The 11,345-nt window shown below is 42.4% G+C and overlaps 1 protein-coding gene across 1 annotated transcript in view; it reads right to left on the minus strand.

Moving 5' to 3' along the window:
• LOC122779966 (polypeptide N-acetylgalactosaminyltransferase 10-like) overlaps positions 1 to 10,904 on the minus strand; it is a 47,489-nt gene extending 36,585 nt beyond the window's left edge. The window contains exon 1 of the mRNA XM_044042710.1: positions 10,616 to 10,904. Within this exon, the coding sequence (XP_043898645.1) occupies positions 10,616 to 10,777 (162 nt within the window). The 5' untranslated portion in view covers positions 10,778 to 10,904. The remainder of the gene's footprint in view (positions 1 to 10,615) is intronic.
• Between the last annotated feature and the right edge of the window lie 441 nt (positions 10,905 to 11,345).

An 11,345-nucleotide genomic window follows, 5' to 3' on the forward strand; every position in this document is an offset into this window, starting at 1 on the left:
AGAAACACAGTCTGACAAGTGACAACAGACTGTGACGGAGATTCATATTTCATGGAGCAAACTGAGCGTTTACAGAGAGACAGACAGAGAGAAGAGACAGAGAGACAGAAATTCTTATTTCATGGAGCAAACTGAGCATTTGACTAAACTAGAGAAGTCTAAAACTGGCATCTGGGCTAAAACTGAGGATCGAGAATTGAATGGAGGATTTGGAGAATCGTGACACATGTGATTACGTCAATAAGCATGAACCATCCACTGGTCGATTCTTTTAGCCTGACGCTGCAGCTTTGTTCATCAGTCAATCCGCTCAACAAGTAGCTTCATTAGCTTAATTAGCTTGGCTAGCTTGTGCTGATCAAATAAACCAGCAACAGTTTGAGCTAATTCAGCTTTACACATAAAAACCTACACCTGTCACACCTTTATTCTCCTTTTCTTTCACGTCTTCTTCTTATTCTTGAACTCACTTCAAAACCATTTTAGAATGAGCCACGCTAACTTCTGAGGCTACGTCACCTTTTTTTTCACAGGATTTCAAATTAAAAGTGTTTGTTCACAATAATAATAATTTTAAAAAAGAAATCATGACACATGAAAATGAAACAATTACATTTATCTGATCTGATTAAGTTTAAAACAGCAGCGCAAATAATATTTAAACTCAACAAAGTGACAAAAGAGGATATGATTTAAATTTAAAAAATGCAAGTGTGCCAGGACTTTAAACTTTAAAAAGTATGTGTGTCTCAAATCTCTGAGGTTAAGTTATGGAAAAGCTGAATTAATGCATTAAAGTTCAAAACATAAATCAGGATGAAGAAGGATGAAGAACAGCAGTTTAACGCAGGACGTGTAGTTTGTATAAAATACTGTAAAAACATGTGGTGACGGGATAAAGTAGCATCTATAGATGGGGCTGTGCGACAGCAGAATCAGAAGAAAACACCTTTGACCTTTGACCTATGACCGTGTTGTCATCATGAAATCAACGTTTATGTTGTAGACACCAAAAAATGGGATGTTTTAATGCTCTCTTCATGTGATCAGGCCTCGTTCTGCTCGTTCTCAGCTGCTTTCAGGTCAGTTGTGCTGCAGAAGGAGGAGGAGGAGGAGGAGGAGGAGGAGGAGGAGTGTTGTTGTTGCGCTGCTTTTGTTTGGAGAACAGCTGTTATTACCAGCAGAGATAAGAACAGAGCTCCCCATTCATTCTCAAGAGGAGAAGATGAATCAGACCACCTTGGGTCAATACTTGCCTCCTCTGTTTCCTCCGCTCCTGCAGAGAGTCGACAGGCGCTCGCAGCGAGGAGAGGAAGCGTTTCTCTTCTTCTTGTTCTCTTTCTCTTCCTGTTCTCTCTGATCACAGAGATTCACCTCCAACCCCCAGAGACACAATTACCTTTTTGTGGTCTCACCTCACCCTCTGCTGCTGCTGCTGCTGCTGCTCCTCCTCCTCCTCCTCCACCTTCAGCCACTTCACAGATGAGTAAGCCTGTTCTGGAGACTCATAAAGCTGCTGTTCTCTCTTCACACAAAACTTTTGCTGAGCACAAACTGACCTAAAGTGCTTCCACAGCAAAGAGAGAGAGAGAGAGAGGAAGAACTCCTGCATGATGTTCATTTACATGTGGCATTGGCTGACCAGATAATTCTTTGTGTTTCTATTAACGTTTTTTTATGAATGAACGCTTAAATCAGTGTGTTCTGTGCACTTCCTGTGCTGAGAGGCGTTCAGGTGCAATAATAGAAAAGGGTAAAAAAAACACATTTTTGCCACTTAACAAAACCCTCACCCAATAAAATCTAGGTCAGTTTAAGTCCACGACATCGTAAGAACATGTTCACGTCTTTATCTCACTGTAAAACCGCTCACTCTCCCACACCAAACCTCATAGAGAAAATCAGTGATTTTAGCCCGTGGGGACACAGGAGCTGCTGGTCTACTTGCTGCCTCTTGTGGTCACTTTGTGTCACTGACGTAAATCTGAACCAAGGATTTTTAATGCTGAATTGACCAAAAGAAGACATTTGAACTCAGTGATGGAGGCAGCAGTGGATCAACAACTCCTGTGTGCTGTGATGTTAAAATCACCAATTTTCTCTATGGGGTTTGGTGTGAGAGAGTGAGTGGCTTACAAACTTCAGTTTCCTGCAGGAAAAGTGTTTCTAGCAGTGAGATAAAGACATGAAAGCATTCTTAAGATATCATAGACTTAAACTGACTATAGATTATAGATTATATTTAGTACAAAAGGCCCAAATAACAGGAAACTTAAGTTTGTAAACCACTCACACTCCCCCACCAAACTCCATGGAGAAAATCAGTGCTTTTAACAACACAGCTCACATCCACTTGTTGATCCACTGCTGGCTCCATCAGTGATTTCAAAAGTCTTATTTTGTCAATTTGGCATTTAAAGTCCTTGGTTCAGATTTACCTCTGTGACACAAAGTGACCACACGAGGCAGCAGTGGACCAGCAGCTCCTGCGTCTAACGTCCGTTTCCTGTTTCCTGGCTCACCGTGAGATAAAGACTTGTGCAAACTCTTAAGATATCCAAGACATACTGTAAGCTGATATAGATTTCACTGAGTGAGCCTTTTGTTAAAGGGACCTCTGTGGGAGAATCAGTGACATTGAACGGCGAGACTGCTTTGTCAAGTGTGTCGGGGAATCACGGTGTGGCCTTCACGTTCTGGAAAAAAAATGTCACTGTGCCCTATTTGCATAGCTAGCTTGTGCTTCTCAACATAAAATCATGGTGTGGCTGGTTTTTGGGCCCTTGACTTAAATATGCATAAATATGAGCATCCATCGATTCATTTTATGCCTATAAACTTCACCTACTGGACCTTGAATAATATCTAGAATGATTTCAAACGCTCAATCCCTCCACACCAAAGTGAGAACCATAGAGAAAATCCGCGATTTTAGCTGGAGGGGACACAGTGACTGCTGGGCCACTGCTGCCTCGTGTGGTCGCATTGTGTCACTGAGGTGAATCTGAATAACGGATTTCAAAAGCTGAATGTCACAGAATAAGACATTTGACCTCAGTGACGGACACAGCAGTGGCTCAACCCCTCCTGTGTGCTGTGGCATTAAAATCACCAGTTTTCTCCATGGACTTTGGCGTCTCATGAGGTTTGGTTCAGCGCTGCAGAGGAGCCGCGGCTCACACGGCACCAGCAGACTTTCTCGCTGTTCTGACAGCCGGCAGACACACAGCGGTGTTGTGATTCCTGTGAAGACGTGAGAGACACAATCAAAGAGCAGAGGAGAGTCTCAGGTTTAAGCTACTGCGTGTACAGACTCTCACATCAGGTAAAATCCCTCCAGGTGTCTCCTCACCCTCATCCTCCAGCCCCGAGTCAGACCTGAGCTGGAGGCTCAGGACCTCCAGGCCTCAGCAGTGATCCACTCACAGAGGAGTCCATTATCTCCCAGAAGGAGTCATTATCCAGAGTCGTGCTGTGATGTGAGAGCAGCCAGAGGACCTGAGCGAGGACAGGGCTCGTGGAGTCCTATCTCCACCTCCTGCGGCCTTGCACTCTCCGCCTCTGATATCGTCAGATTCTGATCGGAACATCTTTTTATTTAGCATGGACCACCTGCTGGGTTTTTTTCATTTTCCAGTCAGAGGAGATGAATCCAGATGAAGGCACTCGCTCTTTTTTTTTGCTTCTAAATGTAAAAAAAGAACATGAATAGATGATGGAATGCGGGGTTAAACTTTTTCTCTCTCCCTCCTAACTGGAGCCGGAAGGCTCTGAACTTTCAGGCTGCTGATGAAAGATGGCATAAAGGAAGACTTTCACGTCAATTACGTATAAAAGACAAAATTCTAAGGCAATGAAAACCAAACAACTCTTGTTTTCATGTGATGATGCACTTGTACAAACATATTTCTGCCCATAAATGTTACACACTGGACCTTTAAGAGCTCACCAATGTATCTCACCACGATTCAGGCTTTTCCAACTATGAAAACATTGTCTGTTAATGTTTATAAAGCGCTCACTCTCCCACACCAAACCCCTTAGAGAAAATCAGTGATTTTAACTCGCAGGGACACAGGTTGTGTGGACACTTTGTGTCACTGAGGTAAATCTGATCAAAGGATTTCAAATGCCGAATTTTACAAAATAAGACGTTTTAATTTACGCATGGAGGCGGCAGTGGATCAACAACTCCTCCACTTTTCTCAATGGAATTTGGTGTGGGGGGAAAACGCCTTCTGCTCTTTTTGAGGATGAATGCAGATGAAGGAACTCGCTTTTTATTTCCGTGCTCGACAAACTGAGAGCAATGAAACGCCTCAAGGCAATCACAGTTCAGGCTTTAAAAGCTGCTGCATCTGCTAAATGTTTATTAACCCTCCAAATACAGACGACGGCACACGCACGGTTCATTCACCTCAGTCCTTTTATGAACCAAAGAACTGTTAAATATAACAATAATAATAATTGAAAACAACACAATTTGCACAGAGGGTTCGAGTGCAAGCTTAAAAGGACATGACTGTGTCTACCTCCAGCATGCAATCACCGCACCTGCTCCCAATTCACTCATCAGCTCAGCCTTTATATTTCCTGGTCCTGCAGTCACTCGTCGCCACTCTTTAGTGGTCAGAACACTGTGTGGAAGTCAAAGAGACACTGATTTCCATAAAAAAACCCAAATCCTCCGAAACTAAAAATGCGAACAAATCAATTAACTTAATGTTTTCCTCAAATTAAAGAAGCCGTCCGCAGACAACAAACAAACAAACAACACCGCGGCAGCAGCAGCAGCAGCAGCAGAGTGTGTTGATCCCTGTGTTTTTCATGGTGATTATGACAGGAGGAGCATCTGTGTCACACTTTCCTTTCATTTACTTCACAGGTTTTTTACAAACAAAACAAACCGTGTTAACAGCAGCATGTGTGTGTGTGTGTGTGTGTGTGACTTTAAACCCTGATCTCTACATGTTTCTTTTTTTTTTCCATCAGCAGCTGTTATTAATATCCTGCGGCTGTTTGACAGACTCTGTTAGCGGCTGATATCAGGATTGCTGCTTTTAGCTGGAGGTGGAGGTTTGTGTACACTCGTGCTGCATGTTTACACACACTCACTGTGTGTGTGTGCGCACACACATGCGAGTCAAAGTGCTCATGTCCTGTCGTTTGTTCACTGTGTGTTTGTAGCTGACGCTGATCAAAGCCTCAGCTACAAACAAACGCCGAAGGCTAAAAATAAAAAAATAAAAAAACAGACATTAAAGATTCCTCGTGAACGAGTCGTCACAAATCAGATAAGACAGTTTCAAGCAGGGGTTTGCTCTCGGTGACTCTCGGGAGAAACAGATTTTTTGTTTGAACTCTGACCTCTGACGCACATGCAGATTTCTGTGTCTTCCACAACAAAATCGGAAAAGCGTCTCAGTTCTGTTTGATGGTTGCACACAGACACTGTTCTGCTACATTTCCTTTTAAAATGCATCCTCACTGTTGTCATGGTTACCTGTTCTCCACACGAGGCCATAAAACAGAATATTTTTGTTGTTGTTCCACTGGCGCTAATGCAGAGCTAACTACTCTCCTGTAGCTAATGCTAGCTGCAATCCTGCGATCCAATTTTAGTGCTAATTTTAGGATAAAAACGCTCCTTGGGGCTAATGCAAAGCTAACAATTCTCCTGGTGATAATTCCAAGCCAACAACTCTCCTGGGGCTAATACTAAGGTAGCTAATCTCATGTGGCTCATGTTAAGCTAACAAAAAACTCTCCTGGGGCTAATGCTAAGCTAAAAACTTTCTGGTGGCTAATACTAAGCTAACAATTCTCCTGGTGCTAATTCTAAGCCAACAACCCTCCTGAGCCTAATGCTAAGCTAAAAACTCTCCTGGGGCTAATGCTAAGCTCACTATTCTCCTGGTGCTAAATCTAAGTCAACAACTCTCCTGGGGCTAATGTTAAGCTAAAAACTTCTCTGGGGTGTAATGCTAGGGTAGCTCCTCTCCTGGGGCTAATGCTAAGTTAAAAGCTGTCACAACTAAAATCAGCAAGAGTTACAGCTTTAAGTTTGGGAACAGCCTCATCAGACGAGCAGAGACGCTGACAGGGACTTCTTGGTTTTCTCTCTCTGTGAGTGAGTGTCTCTCTGTCAGCAGAATTGCAGATGAGTGACGTGGCTGGACATGTGACCCGTATGAAAACCAGTCCGAACCCGGCCTATTCTGCTCTGCTGGGTTCCAGCTCTCGCTGTGTTCTGCTGAGGCTGAGGCTGCTTCCCTCAACACAGTGATCAATTCTCAATATGGTTAAGAGGAGCAGATCAATGGGTTTAACAGAGGGAGCTGTCAGTGTGCTGCGGAAAGCCATTTAGCCCCACACACACACACACACATTCTTGTTTTGTATTCTCAGTGGAACTCATAGAGATAAGGCACTTACCTTAACCCTTAACCTAAACCTGAACCTAAACCTAATTCTAACCCTAAGGCTAAAATCCACACCAAACCCCATAGAGAAAATCAGTGATTTTAGCTCACGTGGACACAGGAGCTGCTGGTCTACTGCTGCCTCGTGTGGTCACTTTGTGTCACTGATGTAAATGTAAATGAAGGATTTTCAAATGCCGAATCAACAAAATAAGACATTTAAACTTAGTGACGGAGGTAGCAGTGGATCGACAAATCCTGTGTGCTGTGATGTTAAAATCACTGGTTTTCTCTATGGGGTTTGGTGTGGGAGAGTGAGCAGTTTACAAACTGTTAGAAAAGTCTGTCTCACAGTGAGATAAAGACGTAAACGTGCTCTTAAGACATTGTAGACTTAAACTGATGTAGATTTTATTCGCTTTGGGTTTTTTTTTTTTCATTCTATCTCAACACTCCCTTTATAATAATGTCTATATTTATTGGTCTTCATTTCACTTTAACAACTCTCACTCGAGCATTTCATTATTTTTATTTCATGTCTCTTCATTTACCTGCTGCCTGTGGCATTTCCTCATTAGTGGAGTTATTAGTGTTGTTTTTATTGTGCGGCGTTTGCATGAAAAGTGCTGCAGTCTGATTGATGAGTCGCTCCTCTCAACATGTTGTTTATCGATCGCTCTGATCTTATGGGGCAGTAAGAAGAAAAAAAACAGAAATCAATACTGTTGACCGATACAGTGTACGCGTCTGTAATGAGCACAATGAGCTGCAAATGTCCTGGAAACAAAACCTGTTTGAGGAGAAATAATTATGTGATTCATTCATATTCTATGAAGAGAGCGAGGATCTCGATCCATGGCTTTAAAAACACAGCGTCGGCTCCTGTGATTGAAGCAGACAGGAAGTGGAAGGAAATAGTGGCTACAAACGTCGGGAACAAGACGTATGTGGGAAAAAAGGGCTGAATAGGATTAGAGTATTGATTTTGATCTACTCCACTGAAGCCATAACAGCCCACGGAGAGAAAGTCAGACACTAAACGTGGTCACAAATATTCCTTCTTTTTCTTTCCTTCTGCTTTGTCCATTTGTTATGTTTGTCTTTCGCTAATAAAACCTGCTGCTAAAAAGACACATTTTAGCCACTTAGCAAAAAAACTCAGTGAAAATCAACAAAAGTTTATGAACACAATATCTTAAGAACACGTTCACGTCTTTATCTCACTGTTAGACAGACTTTTCTAACAGGATACTGAAGTCTGTAAACCACTCACTCTCCCACACCAAACCCCATAGAGAAAATCAGTGATTTTAGGTCACGGGGACACAGGAGCTTCTGGTCTACTGCTGCCTCGTGTGGGCACTTTGTGTCACTGAGGTCAATCTGAACGCAGGATTTTAAATGCCGAAAGACATTAGAACTTTGTGATGGAGGCAGCAGTGAATCGACAACTCCTGTGTGCTGTGATGTTAAAATCACTGATTTTCTCTATGGGGTTTGGTGTGGGAGAGTGAGTGGTTTACAAACGTCAGTTTCCTGTTGGAAAAGTCTGTCTTACAGTGAGATAAAGACGTGAACACGTTCTTAAGACATCGTAGACTTATACTGGCCTAAATTTTATGAGCCAAGTCTCTTGTTAAATGACTAAAATCCTTGTTTTCCCCCTCTAATGACTCATCAGAGTCATATTTTCTTTATAAATCAACTATAACATTCTAAAAGCAGGATGTAAAGCTGCGCAGATTTTCATTTGATGTCGTGTTGACTTGTGTATGGGGAGGATCGGCATCAGCCAGTCCATGTGCAGGTATTTAAAGCTGAAAAACTGCACTGTGTTTAATGACTCACCAGCATGAACCATGAGTCATGCGTCACATGTCTAAAAATGAACCACAAAAGAAGGCAGAGTATCTAACAAAGACAATTTCGTGTTACATTTTGACTGTGTTTTGATGTTACATTTCACAGTCGCTGTGATTAGCGTCCAGTTACCATGGAAAAACACCATCTCAGTGACAGGACACGCCAGAAGTTGAGCCCGAAATTCCTGCCAGATATCATGAGGCACAGAAACAAAACAGATACAAAGACCAGAGAGTGAGTCAGTTCAAAAAAAAAAGCTTTGAAGCATTTATCCTGGTTGTTAACAACACATATTGCACTGCTGATGCGTCGTTTAACCTCAGGCTGCTGCATCTGTCTTTAATCCCCTCAAACAAATTCAAATCTTGCTGAATTGAAGCAGAAAAGTGTCTGTTTTTCAATTGTGGTCCGAGTTTAAACACTTTAAACAGGGTTAACAGATTTCACTCCTCCTGAACATGAACGACGGAAACAAACGCCCAGTGACAGAGACACAAATTGCTTCATGACTATTTGATTCAGCCCCGACGACTTGTTTGCCCAGGCCTGCTTCTGCTCATACATCATCACTCTGTGAGAACACGCACTGGCAGTCGTTTCTCATTATTCTTTATGCGTTTTGCGGTTAAAGGCCCAATTTTGTCCACACAGTATGTACCACAGAGGCAGTGTTGCCCACGGCAACGGCTACAAAAAAACCAGGCGCTGTGTAACGACAACTGTAATGTATGGTCACAGAGAGAAATCAACCATATACAGACATCTGCTCATATACAGTATATGTATATATATATTGATCTGGCAGTGGATCAGTGGGAGAGCTGGTCATCTTTCAAGAGTTGAACCCCCCAATCGTCTGATCTACATGCCGATGTGTGACTGGGCAAGACACGTAAACACCATTTCGTTCCTGATTGATTTGCACAAAAAAGTGTTGCATTGAGATGTTCTCTGTAAATGTGTGAGTGAATGGGTGAATGGCTAAGCTGTGGGGTAGAAAACTGCTCTGTAAATACAAACCATTTACCAAAAGAAAAGAAAAGATTCAATATTATACAGTAAAATATTTTCTAATTTTCAAAAATCCATTGCTTTGTGCTCTCCATGGTGCTGAACCTCAGCAGCTCTCAACAGTAAACTGAATAGAATAGAATAGAATAGAATAGAATAGAATAGAATAGAATAGAACTAATCCCCCAAGGACAAAATGACTTGTTTTGCAGCAGCAGAATAATAATAGATGGAATAATAACAAGACAATTAGAGATCATAAATCAATACCAGATACAATGAAATGCAGGATTAGTTAGTGTAAGATAAAATATAATAGAATAATACAATCAGATGAAACTATCCAGAAAATACAATTCTGAGTAAGCGCCAAGTGCATTTGTGAGCAGTCCATGGTTCTGAATCTGTCACAGACTTGCTGTACAAACGCTGAAGAGCTCTCCATGGTGCTGAAACGGGGCAACGCTTACACTATACAGTACATACAGTTCTGTATAAGCGCTCAGAGCTCTCTGTGGTGCTGAAGTTACGAGCTCTGGGCATTAATGCGCAATCCGTGGTGCTGAACCAGCAGCACTAACACTGTATGTACAGTACATACGGTTTTATGTATGTGGGGAGGGGGAGCTCTCTGTGGTGCTGAACTTGGGCCGTGTTCAGACAGTATACAGCGCGGTTGTGTTTAGAGGAGCTCTCCGTGGTGCTAAACTCAAGCCGCGATGGAGGCAGTGGGAGACTCTCCATGGTGCTGAACCCCAGCAGCCCGCCGACTGAACACACTGCAGTTCTGTGTGCAGAGGAGCTCTCCGTGGTGCTGACTCTGCTTCGCGTAGAACAGGACAGAATGCCTCTGTTGTCACTGTGTGAGAACAACTGACTGTGCTGCTCTGAAACAGCGCTTTCATGTTCACGCGTTTTTAACTTCATGAGTTCGAAATACAGTTGTTGTACATATGCAACGATATACACAAACTATACAATGAACACACACACACACACAGATCAAGACAAACCGTTTCAACCGGTGAAACAGGAAAAACGTGTGTTTGTGTGTGTGTGTGTGTGTGTGTGCAAGTCTGACATAAACACTTTGTCAGGACCAGTAGTCCTCATGGAGACCAAAACCTGGTCCTAGGAACCTTGGTTAAGATAGGCATTAACTAGTTATGGTGAAGGTTAGTGATAATGTGTGTGTGTGTGTGTGCGTGTGTGTGTGTGAGGAGACACTCAAAAACAACAATAACCCATTTTTTTCTTTTTTTTAAAAAAAATAAAAATAATAATAAAAAACAGCCACGCGCTTCCTCCTCGTTTCTTACCTGTGTGGCGGAAAAGCGGCCCGGACCCTCCGCTGTGTTTTCCGGTGAGTTGTCCAGCAGTCGGTCCCGGTACAAAGACCACAGCCCGACGTTCGGGAAGAAAAGCAGCGCCGCCACGAGCAGCCCGGCGACCTGCAGCAGCCTCTTCTCCTTCCTCCTCATCACTCTCTCTCGCTCCCTCTCTCTCTCTCTCTCTCTGTTGCAGGAGGATGCCGCGTCTGAAGCAGCTGCTGTAAAAATCCACACTGACACAAGTTTCACTCTGACTGAAGAGAAGAGCGAGGAGGAGGCAAGGGAGTCTGCTTACAAGCTGACCAAAAAAATACAACCACACGTAACTTCCGCTCAGGATTTTCAAGATAAGACCTCGTGTAGTTGCTTCTATGAATCTAAACAGAGAAGAAGAAGAAGCAGATGCAGATTCAAGTTTATTTGAATTGTTATCAATCCCTTATTCCCTCGACTATTCATGTGTCGCTTTGTTGTGAAATGCAAAAAGAAATATACATTTGACGACATTGTCTCAAATAAAGCAAAAACAAACAAAAATATTCACGTTAAAGATGCTGAGATACAGAACCTTGAAAATAAAATATAATTCTGGCATATTAATTAGTATGCACTGTCCATGGCAAATAAAGTGTGTCATTTATTTATGTATTTATTTATTTATTTATCAGTCTGGGTATATTTTCAAGTTAAATCTAAATTTTGTTCAGGGTTCCTTTTC

Source organism: Solea senegalensis, linkage group LG13 (genome assembly GCF_019176455.1).
Source record: "Solea senegalensis isolate Sse05_10M linkage group LG13, IFAPA_SoseM_1, whole genome shotgun sequence".
NCBI lineage: Eukaryota > Metazoa > Chordata > Actinopteri > Pleuronectiformes > Soleidae > Solea > Solea senegalensis.